The 16,046-nt window shown below is 37.1% G+C and overlaps 1 protein-coding gene across 3 annotated transcripts in view; it reads left to right on the top strand.

Annotated features, from left to right (window-relative positions):
- The first annotated feature begins 72 nt into the window (after positions 1-72).
- TAFA5 (TAFA chemokine like family member 5) overlaps positions 73-16,046 on the top strand; it is a 467,160-nt gene continuing 451,186 nt past the window's right edge. For all 3 annotated transcript variants that reach the window (XR_004082536.1, XM_031063460.1, XM_031063459.1), the window contains exon 1: positions 73-628. Coding sequence is in view for 2 of the 3 variants with exons in the window: in XM_031063460.1 (XP_030919320.1) it covers positions 517-628 (112 nt within the window). In the remaining variant the exon portion in view is untranslated. The remainder of the gene's footprint in view (positions 629-16,046) is intronic.

The following is a 16,046-nucleotide window of genomic DNA, read 5'->3' as shown; positions in this document are numbered from 1 at the left end:
GGCCGCGCCCTGAGCCGGGGTCGCCGTAGAGCCGCGGGCGGGCGGGGGAGGCGCCGCGTTAGCACCGCCGGGGCCCGCGCTCCGCCTGCGGGGGCTGCCCCCGGGGAGGGCGAGGCAGGGGCAAGGACAGCAAGCGGAACAACTTCTGCGAATTAAAAACAGAAAAGAAAAAAATAAAAAAAAAAAAAAGAGGCTTGCTCGTGGGACATCTTCGAAGCTCAGTACCACGCGAGGCATCCCAGCCGCAGTGAAAGCCTCCATGCTAGTGCATCCCACCACAGTGACAGGAGGGAGGCTGACAGTGGCCGCTGTTCCCAAGACCCGCTTGCATTAGCGTCGCCTTGGCTTTCTGGCTGGAAGATGATTCCTGCGACAGGACCATGGTGCTGATGATGAACAGCAGAGTCGTTGGAAGATGCCTTCCTTGAGGATTACACGTGGAACAAGGCCATCAGTCGAGGGGAGAGCTGGCTGGTGAAACTGTCTGACTTTCCCCGCGCTGGGGAAGTGGCTTCAATGGCTCCATCTCCCAGGAGAAGCAGTAGGAAAGATGCCAGCGCCTTGCCAAGCATGTCCTCAACTTTCTGGGCTATCATGATCCTGGCTAGTCTCCTAATCGCTTACTGCAGTAAGTACATATTTGTCCTGGTGCTTTTGCTGGGCATAAATCTACACCCTCCCCATGTGAGGTAACACTTCAGGCGGAGGCCAAGCTCTGAAGCTGGCAGGCACTGGTACTGTGCCTTAGACTTACCCCTCAGCACATCTCCCCCCACTCCCCTCTGGCAAAGCAGGTAGACCGGCACTTTAATACTGCTGCTTCTCAGGAGAGTGAGATGTCCTTAGGTTGTAAATGTGGCATTTCCAGTCCAACGAGTAACATCTCTTGGATTTTAGAAACAAACTTTTTATCAGTAGTAGGTAGCCCTGATCCACTGTTCACTGTTTATTGTCAGATGTTACCAGATTGCTCGGAGGCTGTTCCCTCCACATATACACTCTCCTAACTCTGTCCACCTTCCATGAAGGGGAGCTGGTTTGCTTATATTCATTTTTTTAGGAAGCACATACTTCATCAAGTGGCAGATGTCTTAACATCCTGGGATCATATGTGATTCTCCGAAATTCCATAGAAGCAAATCTTGGCACTTTCTTAGCATATTCTCAGCAGTTTAGTAAGTCCATGTTGCCAGTTTTAGAGCTGCATCTCAGGTTATCAGTAGAGTTTTTATATTCTTTTTGAAGGCTTGATAGATTTTCCGTTAATTACAGTGTTGCAGATAAGGTATCTGTAAGAATCAAGTATTTGGACTATAAATGCTTTAAAGGTCTTTATTTTTTCCTGCTTTTTTTGTTTGCTTTTCATAATGTTTGTTTGTTTTGCTTTCAGCAAGAATCATTTTCAATCAGTTATATAATGTAAATGGAGTTAATGCCCACACTTCAAGTTAGGGAATGCAAGTTAGTCCATAGCACCAGAGTAGGAAACTTGCAAAGAGAATAGAAAAAGCAATTTTTACGCAACAATAAAAAAAAATGCAGTTTATCAGGAAGGACCCACACAGCTTTGCCAAAATGAATCTACGCTGTATTTTCCCACCCTGAGCTGAATGGGGTCTGTAATTTACCCATGGTGCATATTACCTTCATTAACTGTAGCATTAAAGATTTTGCACTAGGCTTGTCTTGTTGAGCTGTAATAGGTGTAAGCTATGATGAAAGGAAATAGATGCTGGTTTGCAGGAGCATACCTGCTGCATTTCTTAACCCTCTGTTCCATTTCCTCCAGCTGTATTACACTGACCATTTTTCCATGTATGTGTTCTGGGTTTTTTTCGAAACAAGGTTGTAATTGGGTAGGAGAACCTTTAATTCCCTTCTGTTTTGTGTATTCCAGGGGTTCTTTATACTGATGACACTGAAAATGAATTTTGCCAAAGGAATAACATATTGTAATAGTTTGTTGTTTTTTTTTTTTTTTGTAATTTAGCATATTTTGCATTACACTTCTCATTAATAAAATTATATTAAGCAGGCTACACTTTTAATAATATAATTTTGTACATAATGCTGCATTCAATGTGATAATGTAGAGGATATACTAAACAACATAATGAGTTTTAAAATGATTTATTGTATCATGGGAGTGCATATAACAGAATGAATAGTTCAAGTGCAAAGGGAATTCAGTTTGGTATTAGTGATAGGAAATACTTTGTTAAGTTTGTGTTAGAAGTGTCCAAAGCATCACAGGCTTCTTATGAGAAGATATGAGATCTTCTGCGCATATATTTTCGATCAGCATAGCCTCAGAAAAAGTTAACCATGAATTCTGACACTTTAGAAATTATTTATTTTCAGCAATGAGAAGTTTGACAATGTTTTATCCTAAGGAATGCAGTCATCCATTTGAATTGTTACATATTGTTCATTGTTTACTGATGAAAAATGCAAATGTTGGCCAATAATCTGAAAGCATTTTCTAGTGTGCTTAAAGATCAGTTTCTAATTATTTCTTTCAGCCAGTGTAGATGGTGTTCCTCAAATATATAGTACACTCTTCATTTCATATAGCACTGAAAAGCACCATGCTGCTTAAAATATGCAGTGTTGAAACACTCCACCATTTATGTAATGCTTCACTGATTTGTCAATTGCAATTCCAAATGTTAATGAAGCATCATGAACATTTTCTCTAGTGGTAGTATTTGAGACATTGAAAAAAAATGGTTTTGCTCTGTGAAAAATCAAGATTTAAAAAAAGTGAAGGTATTTCTAGGTAAAGCAGCACTTCAGATTTTCTGAATTCTCTTAAAAATCAGCTAGAGTTTAATCAGTCTTTTTTTTCCATCTGATGCCTGTTTTTGAAGAAAAGCAAATTTGGGTTTTGGGGGGTACATGATGACTTTTAAAAATGCTTTAAAAATAACAGGATTGCCATATTTCTTAGGAAGTAAAAGAAAAGAAATTTGACTATGTAAGGTGGTCTCTATTTTCCCCCACACCTGATTGTCAGTAATACTGGAGAATAACAATAAAGGTGAATATATTATCAAACTAATTACCGGAACTTAATATTTTGTTATCTCATTGTATCATTCTGCTGAAAACAAACCCTGCAGCCTCCAAAACAAAATCTGGAAAATAACTTTTCCATTTTTCCTTTCTTAGTAGTACTGTAAATAAAATTTTTGATGTATCTTGCCTATTTCCATTTTTAATGTTAGTCTGAAAAAGCTTATTTCTGAATCAGTTATTTGAACATTGCTTCTCCTTCTCCTAATTAGTTTGTGAATCTTTGTTTCTGGAATTGTATTTGTTGTACAATAGTCATTCCTATTACTGGGAGCAACCAGTAAACACCATACTCTAAGTTCCACTTGACAGATAAGCATATTTATAAAGAATGTTCTGGATGTACATGTACAACCCATTAGACTTTCATTTATGCTTTAGTTTCTGAAGCCCAATTATATTCCTATTGATGTGGTAAAATGATAAACTGATAATTTTTTCTTTCTTAAATGTTTAGATTATACTTAGGGATAATGGCTCCATCCTATGGTGGAAGAGAAACCTGCATCAAATCAATTAGGTTAGTTGCTATAGTGATAAATATAATGTAATATTCTCCATCTGAAGGAAAAAGGTCTGATTTTATAGGCTCTCAATAGGGGAAGGCAAAAACAAAGTAGTAGAAATAGACTGTTTGTGGTCCTTGGTGTGACCAACAAGGAGTTATTTTGCTAAGCAGGAGAATCATTAAATGCAAAAACAGCCTCAGAAGGCTCTCCTGGTAGAGGGTGGCCGCCTTCATGGCAATTCAGAATTAAAAGAGCTGTGACATTTTATGATTCCATACATGTATCTCGCATACTTGCTTAATAAACAGTAGTAAACCAGAGAGTTGTACCTACAGTGAATACCTCACATTGTGTTTTTTACTGTTGTAAGGGTAAAATGAAGAGATTTGTTGGGTTTTTTTGGTTGGTTGGGTTTTTTTCTTCTTTATAACTGGAGTATTTTACCATGCTTGAAAGTTTTGTCAAATTAAGGAAATTCTATGTGGTATCACAGCTGCCTGCTACATCAGGAATCTAAATAACATAGTTTTGATCCAGAACTACTTTTTAGTGCATTTATTCAGTTGACTTTGCTATAAATACTGAAAGGCTTTTTATATGTAAATGGTAACTTTTTAAAGCAATATAGGAATCAGCTTTTAGCAAATTTGTGACAGTTACAAGCTTTTAGTTTTCCTTTTTTATACTGTTTTCTAAGCCTAAGGAGTAGAACATTAGAGCCCTGTGCTGTTCTGTTAAGTTAATACTTATGAGGGTAAGTAAATGGGTTTTTTAAAAGGAGCTACCAAAACTGAATGGTACTTGGAAAATTGACCTCCTTGCTTTGAGTACAGTGTATGGAAGAGAGCAGTATGAAACCCAGCATTTTTGCTTACTAAATAATGATAGTACTAGGAAAAAGGAATCTAAAAGTCCAAAATGCAAAGTAATTCCCATAATACAGAGATGTTTTTGCTATTGCTGAGCAGGGCTTACACAGAACCAAGGCCTTTTCTGCTTTCCTTATTGCCACACTGGTGAGGAAACTGCAAGTACATTGGAGGTTAGGAGGAGACAGTCAGGGCAGGTGACTCCTACTGACCAAAGGGATATTCCAGACCATGTGACATGGTCAGTGTATGAAAGGGGGGGAAGAAGAAGGGGAAGTTTGGAGTGATGATGTTTGTCTTCCAAGTAATTTTTGTACATGATGAAGCCCTGCTTTCCTGGAGACGGCGGAACACCTGCCTGCCCAGGGGAAGGGATGAAGTAATTTCTTGTTTTGCTTTGCCTGTGTGCATGACTTTTGCTTTCCCTATTAAACCAGCTTTCTCTCAACCCATGAGTTTTCTGGCTTTTACCTTTCTGATTCTTTCCCCAGTCTTGCTCATGGGGAGAGAATGAGCAGCTGCCTGGGGCTTGGTTCCTGAATGAGGTTAAACCACAAAAAAATATTATATTAACCTTACCTTAAATAGAGATCCTGCTACATATTGGGTAGACATGGCTCATTTGAGAAATGCCTTTTCATTGTCCTGTTCTGGAGTTGCTTTCTGTCTAAAAGATGTGGGCTACTATGGTCCTGTGACTGTCATCTGGCCACTTCTACACCAGGGGCTACCATAGCATCATGCATAGGCTGCTGAACAGCTGTTAGATGGTAAATGGTCATTGCCCATTTATGTTGGATGCAAACAAGTCAGCTCTAAATGAAAGCCTACAGCTCCTATTGATCTGTTATCATTCAGGTCCCTTCTGTTTTCAAAACTGAAAACCACAGATTTTTAAAAAATCTGTTAACCTGATCTGTAATGTTATTATATTTTCTGCAAGAATTACTGTGTATGTATTTTTCCCAAACTCTGTATGCAGAATGTGACATAGAGAACAACTGTTGTAAGTCAAACTTTTTTCAGTCTAATTTGTATATAGAAAGGAAGAATAATGCTTTTATGAAATTAAAAAGGGTAAGTAAAATATTAAAATTCTGTTTCTTTATGTACTGTCCCAGTTGCTCCTTTTGAAGCAGGCTCAAGTTTTGTGATAAAACCAATGCTTAGAACTTGATGGCCTCTACAACGTACTACCTGCCAATGTGGGTACCAAGTTGACACCGAGATTGTCTCAGCAGTTGTGCTGTAGTCTGTCCAGATGATGTATTACATAGAAGTCCTTGTCATCAATGTAAGAAATGTCTTCTTACTGCTTTGAATATTGAATTTGACCCTTTAAGGCTAAGTAAGCACTGTTACAATTTCTCAAATGTGTTTGAATTCTGGCTATTCATAATTCCATTGCAAGTATCACCACTGATGTGAATGGATAATGGGAAGTAGATAGAGAAGGGAAACTAGAAGAAAATGGATATTTTCAATTAAATATGTGGTAGAGAAGTATTCCATGTCTTTCAGCCAGATTGACAGGACAGAGATTGAGACCTCTTTGACAGTTTTTTTTTGTGCTGTTTATGTAATGTACTATTTTCTTCTTACCATATACTATGAAGATGGTACTGGGGCCATGGAGTAGAGCTCTGCTGCTCCAGCTAAGGGTGTAAACATGAGCTGGATTAGATTTTCTTTTACTGGAGTCCCATTAATCTTTTGGTCTTTCCTTACTGCTGCCATTGAAGAAGTAGTAGAAAGTCCTTCACTGAGCCTAGCCTTTAGGAGTGTGTTTTTTCCTACTCATTCTTCTCTGCTAGAAGGGGATGGTATGAAATATCTCAGTTTTTAAGATGTGATTTAGTACTTTCTTAGAGAGTGCTCTAACCATAAGGCTATTACATGGGAAAATAAACATTGACAGCTAGTCCAGCATCTGGCATGTCAAATATTCTTTATTAGAGGTGTGCATTGAATGTTGTCAATAACTCAAAAATGCACTTGGATGCTGAGCTTCATATAGAAGTGTTAGATACATAGGCAAACCCAGGCGGGTTTGATTAGCCACAATCTTCCTGATCTGCATATTCTTTGTTGCTAAATTCAAGCTAGAATGTTTCCATGCTTGATCTCATGTTTGATCAGGTGTTCCACTGCTGGGCTGGGAATCTATTTTTTAATTTTTTTTCTGTGTTTAAATCTAAGTTAGACTGCTTTTTGGACATATGGTTGGCAAATATGCTTATTGTCTATGTTTTGAAAGTCATCTCTTCATGCTTTTGTGTTAGCCCTACAAATAGGAAAATGTTATGTGGTGACTATTTGAAAATATATGAACTGTATTTAGACCATGTTTTCCAATATTTTTGGTAGAGAGGTTTATTTCAAAGAGTTTGTGCATGTTTTTCAAAAAAGGACTGGTCATGAATAACAAGTAAAATGGTAGAGGGTTTTGCATTTATGTGATCTTTGGATCTCTTCCAAACTGTGTGGCCTGTGTATTATTTTGATCTCTGAATGGACTGCTTCTTCAAACACTTGATTGCTTTCAGATAAGAGGAAATCCTCTAACTGGTGTGAGGAGTATGACTATTTTTTAAAAGGGTCTCTGAGCAACAACCCCTTTGGTTTTCCACTTACTGAATATCATCTCTGCTTTTGCAGTGTTAGGAGAAGTCCTAACACTTCTCTTCATTGCCTGTGGAGCATTACAGCAATAAGGAAGTTGCTTCTCTAGAAGAAAGTGTTATTTATCTTGCTAAATTGTATCTTCCTGTTGGACTAAACATAAACTATATGTAGAGAGACCTCTAGCCCTTCAAGACTATTAGTTGGTGTGACTTATTTATAGTTCTGATGGTTTTTTAGTTTATTTATATATGTTTATTTATTTTGTATATTTCTGCCTCTTTATGTGATGGAAAGGACCTTGAATGGTCAGCTAGTCCCAAACCCCCTGCCATGGTCAGGGCCACCTTCCTCTAGACCAGGTTGCTCAGAGCCCCAATCATCCTGACCTTGAGCAGTTCCCAGGATGAGAACTTTTCTGAGCAACTTGTTCCAATTGCTCAACACCCTCACATTAAAGAAGTTCATCCTAATATCTAATCTGAAGCTCCCCTCTTTCAATTCGAAACTACTAATGCTTTGAAACATTGCCCCTTATCCTACCATTAAATGGCCAAATAAAAGGTCCCACTCCTAGCCTGCCTCATTCTCTTGCAGCCCAAGTTAACCCATGCCTTTATCTGACCCTTGGCTTCAAGAATCCTCCTCCACTCTTATATCCTGCTCTTCCAACAGGAGATGTTTTAACAGGGCAGGATCTTATGATGTTTTTAGGATCACATATCTTACATAATAAAGCATCCTACTGCCTTTGCCTGTAACTGACAGTAGCAACTTATGCTATGACCCCATTGTTCATACTAGTGTTTGGGAGGACTGGTAGTGGGACTGTCTCTGTTTTTGTTTTGTGTGGAGGTTAATTCCAGAACATAGTTAACAGATGTGTTCTGTTTGTATTTTCTGTACCAGAAACAGCCCAGAGTAAAAGCCAAGAACAGAATGCCTATGAGATCAGAAATATTTTATAATTCCAAGTTAAATTGGTTGGGTTAATTCCTGTTTTTTCATCCATTGTAGGGGAGAATTTTACTGACCAACTTTATTTAAACATAGCTTTAGAACCTGATGAATCTGTTACGTGTCAGCTGAGAGAAGGGTCCTTAATTCTTACAGAAATGAGAAATCACTACATATGGAAAAGAAAAAGTCACTACATATGAAAACAAGCCTAACAAAAAGTAAATGGAAAGTCTTTCTGAGTTCTTGCTAATCCTAGTATAATTTATGGTGGCTTTGACCTTTGCTCTTGGAACTCTTTTTTTCTGATCATCCTCTAATGCTGATCATGACAAATGTGTTCTAAGAGATGATAAGCTGACAAATAGAGATATATTTAACCCTGAATATCTCTATCACTCTTCATACTTTCAGCTGTCAATATTCCTTTCAGGGGATATTTAATTTTTCCATTGAACTAGACCAGTACAAAGTTTGGCAGAACATCTTAGCCAGATGACAGAAGTGGGTTTAAGCTAAACTGTTGTAGTGCTCATTAAATGGTTCAGTTGAACGCAGAAATATTAAAATGCTGTGGGAATAGTGGCTTCTGGCACTTCTTCTGGCAGACCCAGAGGAAGCCCACAGAAGTGATCAGGGGGCTGAAGCCTATGAAGACCAGTAGAGAGAGTTGGAAGTATTCTGCCTGGGGAAGAGAAGGTTTAGGGAATTCCTTACTTACAGCCTTGTGGTATATCAAGGGGGCTTGTGAGAAAGATGGAGAAATGTTTTACCAGAGCCTGTAGTGACAGGACAAAGAGCAATAGTTTAAACTGAAAGAGAGTAGATTCATATGGGACATAAGAAGTCTTTTACTGTGAGGGGGGTGAGGCACTGGCACAGGTTGCCCAGAGAGGATGCCCAGTCCCTGGAAGCGTTCAAGATCAGACAGGCTGGGACTTTGAGCAACCTGGTCTAGTGGAAGATGCCCCTGCCCATGGTAGTGGGGGTTGGAACTAGATAATCTTAAAGGGTCCCTTCCAACTCAAACCAGTCTATGACTTTCATTCTCTTGCTTTAAATTAAACAAATACAAGCGTAACAGATATTGAGAGTTTACCTGTTACTGATACCATTCTCTTGCGTTGCTGAAAGGGTTCACTCGGTTCTCGTATTTTGAGCCAAAATGAACCTTCTATTTAATTAGACCTTGGGTAGACACTTTCCTTGTGTGCAACCTAAAAGAAATGTGGCTGTTTCTATTATTTATTTTGTATACTGAACAAATTCCAGTGTAGTTCTGCATATCAGCTTGAATCAAAAAATAGAAAATTCTTTCCTGAATTGAACTAATATAGTAACCTGAGTTATTATTGAAAATAATTTTGTTGAAAAATATCAGAAAGGTTTTACAGAGCTTTCTAAGTATCTACTGTCAGTAATGCTCTATTGAACATTCATTCTAAGGTGAGAGTATATATGGTTTTGTGTATATATGTGCTCAGTAAAAACCATATCAATATTTAAAATAAAAATAAGAGGCTTTAAAATTTGATATCACCAAATGTTACTGAAAGGTAATAATTTTGATGAAATTACCTGCTCTAAAGCATTTGAAGTAACATATGCTTGTAGAACATAATATCTGGAATTATGATTCTTTTAAGGTATCATTTTAAAGAACTTTCACAGATATTTTCATTTTAAGTTACCAGCTCCAGCCAGGGAAACAAACAAACAAAACCACGAAACCCAAATATAAGTGTTCTGAAAGCCAGATCCTTATAGATTTAAAGAAACAGCTGACAAAGAATTTCAGTTTCATCTGAACAGGACAGGTTTTTCCTTACTTTAGATTTCTGCAGTGTAGTCATCTATATTTGCCAGATAAAAGTCAGTGAAAGCATAAACATTTTCACAGTGCAGTTCATGTGACCTTTTAAGATACATGGTGGAGATTAGAGTTTGATGTAAATTGTGCTGCAGAAGTGCTTGTCTTTGTTGGCAGATAGACAACTTGCTAAGATTTTAACATGTATGTTATCACATTAATCCAGTCCATCATTACAACATCTTTAGGATGTTGCTCTTCCTATTTTCAAGGCCTACATTTAATATTAAAATGTTTAATGCCAAGTAACTGGTTCAGTGTTTCTATAGGGAAGAAAAACACAGAAAAATGGGCTTGTGATGCAGATTAAGACTGTAGGTCAAGGTACTGAATTAATGCAGCAAAGGATTTGCACAATTTGAGGGATGTAGTTGGCATAAATTACTGAGATTTTCTGAAGACATCTTTGCAGACAGTTTTAATCCCAAATATTTTTGCAATGTTTTGTCTTATTGTAAATTCTCCAGTTTCTTTGACAGTATTGTCACACTATGGACACTAAAAATTCTGTCTTCCCCCAGAAGTTGGAACCTGTGTGAATTTCAATTGGTAAATGGCTTTACCATTCCCTTTTTTCTCTTTTTTAAGCCTCTTCCATATGAAACAATATTGAACACATTTTCACCACGCAAACTTTTTCACCATGCAAAGTGTGGTGAAAACTTTTGAAACACCTTCATCTACTACTGACTTAGGTAAGAAAAGGTTTAAAGGTGAACAATGTGTACGTGTTTATAAGAAGCTGCAGGGACAAAGAAGACCTGAAATGCTTACCTTGAATATAAAAGGAGATATGAAGAAAAGAAAAGCTTAGTATGAAAAATGCTGTGTGGTTATTTTTGGGAGGATATTGGGCTTTATGACCTGAGATCTTCCTTCAGTTCTCCATTCTTCAGTGTAAGTGCTATTTCTACAGTCCTTTTCACCTGGAGAGATTTGTTGCCTTCTATAGCTCATTGTTTTATAAATATGTTTTTGTTCAAGGAATATATTGCTTTTCACCTTTTTTCACAGTAAATGTATCTTCATGGATTCTTTGTCTTAAAGCTGTTCTGTTCTAGTTGTGCTGCCTGTGTAACTAGAGACCTCTACCTTAATCCTGTCTACAAATGTAGAATGCCTTACTTATCATGGTTTAGAAATGGTATTCTCCAATTTAGTACTCTCACTAAAAAGACCTCAAACACTATTCCCCCCTCCACCTGTCCACCCCACCTCCTGTTGGAGGCACAAAACATTGTGGGTTGAGAGAAGAACAATTTACTGGAAACAGAAATGAGATAAGAAGTGAACAGTAACAGCAACAATGGTAATAGAAGTGTGCAAAAGAGAATGATTCACATGCAAAAATGGTCACTGTGGACTCTATGAGAATAAACAAGACCTGACAGTTCCCCTGCCATGTGTTCCTGACCAGAAGGAACCCCTTCTCCCCAGCAGTGAGAGTGCCTTTCCCCTTCACCTGGCAATGATCTCAGGTGATATGGAACAATCTCTCTGTCCTAGGCATGCCTCCTCCCAGCTTCTGCTAAAAATTAGCCCTGACATTTGATGGCAATGTAGGTATTCATTGGCATATTGTAGGTATACATTGAAATATTCTTTGGCATAAATGCTACACTGGCTTCATAGGATTGACATTGTACTGACAATAGGTAGTATTAAGAATTGTTCTCTGTTGTTTTTCTCCAATAATTAATCTCTTTATAGAGGAAAAGGATGTCCTTTAAAATGCTCAACTTCACAGAGTGAAACTAATCTTTTCCTGTAGTATTTTAATTTAAGCATAGACCCAAATATCAAATCATGCACCTGTCTCATTTTCTTCGTAAATTTCCTGGAAATTATAGTTGTGTTGTGGTTTTTTTTTTTTTTTTTGTCTCCATCAAAGACCAAATATGTAGAAAACAAGAAAAAATCTCCTACATTATCTAATTAGAGCACATTCCCAATATATTTCACTACCTTTCCTTTCACAGTTTATAATAAATGATAACCATTTCCTTCCTGAGGGCTTCTTTTTGAATTTAGTGTTCAGTGTTGGCATTGAGTTCCAATATTAGTTTTCTATCTTTCGTATTTTTCAGTTTTGCTTCCTTATTTTTCTTATCTAAGGTCAGGTGAATTGCCCCTACTGTTTGTCTTGCCACTTTCTGAAGTGCTTTTTTTGTTAGTTGGCATGACAGGTACTGCTATGTGAATCACAGTTTGTCAGTGACTTCTCAGACAAATTAACTTGATATATGGGTAGAGAATTTTTCTCCCAACTGCTAGATCTGCAGAGATTTGAGAATTGATCTTTTTTATCTTGTTTTTTTTTTTTTTCCTACATCAGGTTCTCTGAGCCCAATTATAAAGTCTGTGATACAGCATACTGTAGTCTCGAGTCTAAGTACCTTCTTAGAATTTAGTTTAAAATTTCTTCTGCTGTTTTCAATTATTTTGGGAGTATATTAAGCAACAGATATGATTATGCACAGAAGGTTAGTACAACTGAAGTGCTGAAGAAAAAATAGGCTTTCAGTTTCAGTGCATGTAATTTGAACAAGCCTTTTAGGTTGCCAAAATGCTGGAGAGCCCTGGTAGATGTGATGGTTGTGTATCAGTTGCCATGACAAGAGCCCCTAAATTTCAGATGGCTGTCAATATTGCTGAGGTCCTCCTATATGTTTCATGTGACAAAGGACACCTGTGGTTTGGCTGAATAGTATCCATTTTTCCAGGAACAGAAACAACTGTTTTAAAAGTGAATATCAGGAAGCTAGAACTTAAATCATAGCTAGTTGGTTTTGGTCTTTGTTTGAAGGTGATGGTGACATAAAGCATATGGAATGAAATTTACAGAGCTTTTCTGTAAAGTCAAATAGCAACATTTCTGAATTATGCTTTTTACCAATTTCATGTTCTTACTTTGCTTCTGATTTACTTTTCTCAGTCTATATTTCTATAAATTCACATATTTAATATAACTGTGTAACACTATTGCTGAACTTAAGTGATCAAAATGTTGCATTTTTTCCCCACATCTCTAAATCTGCACCTTTTTTTCTTTCACAGAAGACCAGAGATAGTACCGTAAGTTGTGCGTTGTTGCTTCTGTTTCAATTTTTAATTTAAGTTTATTTAGAAGGGAAAATACACATTTCAAGAAATTATGGAGGAGTAAAATTTTGAGTTAAATCAGGTACATGTGATGGAGAACTGTCAGAGAAAATTCTGTCATTAAATAATGAAAGTTTCTGAATCCACACTGAGGCTTTCTGTGTGTTGGTTGCTTTTCCTCTTACCTACATCTCCCTTATCTTATGGATATCACTTTTTTTCTCCCTCCTGTCTTGTTCTCCTATTCAGTTCAACATAGTTTTGCTGACAGACTTTCACAGTTCAGATAAAAACAAAATAAACAGAGGGATACACATATGAGAAGACCATTTGATACTCGGGATCACCCACTTCAGTTTTGCTTCATTGGAAACAAATGTGTCTCTGGGTGTTTCCCACAGGCACCTGAGTCTGAAACATTACCGCTAGTCAGGAAGCTGTACCTGCTGAGAGCATACACTTCTGCCTCCTCGCTCAATGCAAGAACTCTTGTAGTGCAGGAATTAAAGTGGTTACAATCTGTCAAAATGTTCATTCCTACCTTTTGTAGTATTTTAGCTGAGAGACAGGAAAATCAAGATCTTACAGAATGTGTATTGGCAAATTCATTTACTTGCTGTGTACGCTTAACAGGAATCTTGGCTGCAAGGTTCATGAAATGTTGCAGTGCTTGCATCTATAAAACGCAATAGTGATGATCATAAAAGTGTATTTTCTCATGCACTGAAAGTAGTTCTTGCTGGGACTCTTCTCAGACAGAATGCATGTTTTTCGATACATCTAACACCTACATATATTAACAATTTATATTATTCCAGGAAAAATACCACAATGTTTGTTTTCTAAAAACAAGGAACCTAAGTAAGTTTAAGTACACAATATGAGGAATGATTTATTTTATGTAAACAGTTGAAAAGCCTTTCTTTAAATCAATTGCAGATGATGAAAGAGTATTAATGGTGAAAAGAGAAGGCTTCTTTCTTTTCTTTACTTGAATTTAAGATGACTAATATTGAAACAACACATTGGAAATTTGCAGTGATGTCAGAGCCAGTGGAACTAACAAAGGAAGAAGAGATTCCACATATGAAACACAGATAATGCAGATAATGTCAATATTTTCTACTCTGTTGAAATTAAGTATACAGCTTTTTTTGAAAGAAGCTAGATTTCTAAAGGTAGCTTTGAGCTATTACTTTAAATGTGCTTTAGTTTTCTGTTCATTTTAGTTTCTATGCCACATTTGAAAAATTTTTCACCTAAATATGAAACTTTTACGAATACCAGAAATTAGTAACTGTTGTTTCTACAGTCTATTTTGGAGAGTGACTCTATCTGTACCAAGTATAGTCCATGTACACACAGCATAAGCCTCATTTTACAGTAGATTTTCTTCACCATTGCCTGACTAGATTATATGCAGATGAAAAAAAACAGATCTATGCAAGGTCACACAGAATTACAGAATTAATAAGGTTGGAAAAGACTTTTGAGATCATCCAGTCCAACTTATGACCTTACACCCCCTTGCCTACTAGATCTTGGCAGTAAGTGCCACATCCAGGGTTTTATTAAACATCTCCAGGGATGGTGACTCTACCAGCTCTCCAGTCAGCCTGTTCCAAGGCCCAGGCACTCCCTCTGTGAAGAACAGATGAGTCTCAATTCATTCGAGAAGATGAATCTCAATTTTCCATTAAGAATATTGATTGTGGATTAACAACATATTTCTAAACTTAATTTTCTTCATATGTTTTCAATAACATTGAAGAAGAGTGGTTGCTGTGTGTGTTTTTGCAGGATAGGCATAATGTGACTGCTATTTTTGCCATTTATAAAAGATGTACTACCTCAATGAACTTAAATATTATTTTTTAAAGAGAAGGGAGTAAAAATCTATGACATAAATTCTTGTGAGCAGCAAATTTGGCTGGTAGATGATCAGCAAAAGTAACTAGTCTTTTTTTACACTTCAAGTATGAGGTACAGACTAATTATGTGAAGCTCAAAAACATGTGTCAAAGAGTTTTATGGACCCCATTACCTTTCAGGTTCATAAAACACTGCCAACAAGCATGTCCCTCTCTCTCCTTTGGAGAATAAATAGCTCAATTAATTTATAGGAGTCTTTCCATTTTGTGTGTAAAAGAAGAAAATGAAGGTAAATTAATCTGAATAAATTGGATTTGTATTCTATTAATCTTGTGGGAATTAGTATCACTCTGATGCTAATACCATCATAAAATTTTTGTTGCTTACACTTCATTGTGAAGAATGACAAACATAATTGTTTTCTTGGAATGGTAATGAGTACAGAAGTTACTGTCGTGGACCAGTGTAGGTCTTTGAAAGTTTGAACTAATCTTTGTAGACATTTTTATTACTTAGTTGGTTCTTTTGAATTTTGTCTCTTTTGAAGCTTCATTTCCACATAAAATCACAGGTCCCTCCTCCTTTCATACATATAGTACAGATCTGGAGAAATGACTGACTAGTTCACCAGGACCAACCCATACTTGGTAAGTTCCAGTAAATCTCAGATGAAATCCAGGGAAACATTTTTTGATTCCATGGTATCTGAGCCAAAGATGAGGAAGAAAATATATCTTTGCAGTGGCCTGTTATAATGCCACAAATGTATTTGTAAATGGAAATTATTCCAGAGAAAGGTTTTTTTGAGCACTTCTGTCATGCTTCAGGCATTGTTTTGGCCTTCCTGGATTCAGTTCTCACCACCTCTTCTCTAAACAGGAGCTTTTTACAGAATTTGTTTATGTTCATACTTGGTGCAGGGTAGAGCTGAATGCTGTGTGTGGATTCTACTTCTTGCACTTAGCAGATCTATATCCTGATGAAAAGTAAATAGGAGGAGTGCAACCACTGTGAGAGTCTGAAGATGGTAGAGAAAATGAATGCCTGTACTTTCCCCTGTTTATGGTTTGAGAAAAATGGCCCAAGTAATTTCAGGCTGTTAGTATTTGCTGTCTGCAACTGTCTTTGGGATGAAAGTAGGAGTATTTGGAGATCAGCTGTATGAAAGTT

This window comes from Geospiza fortis, unplaced genomic scaffold, assembly GCF_000277835.1.
Source record: "Geospiza fortis unplaced genomic scaffold, GeoFor_1.0 scaffold204, whole genome shotgun sequence".
NCBI classification, from domain to species: Eukaryota; Metazoa; Chordata; class Aves; order Passeriformes; family Thraupidae; genus Geospiza; species Geospiza fortis.
This window is presented reverse-complemented; position numbering and strand designations above follow the sequence as displayed.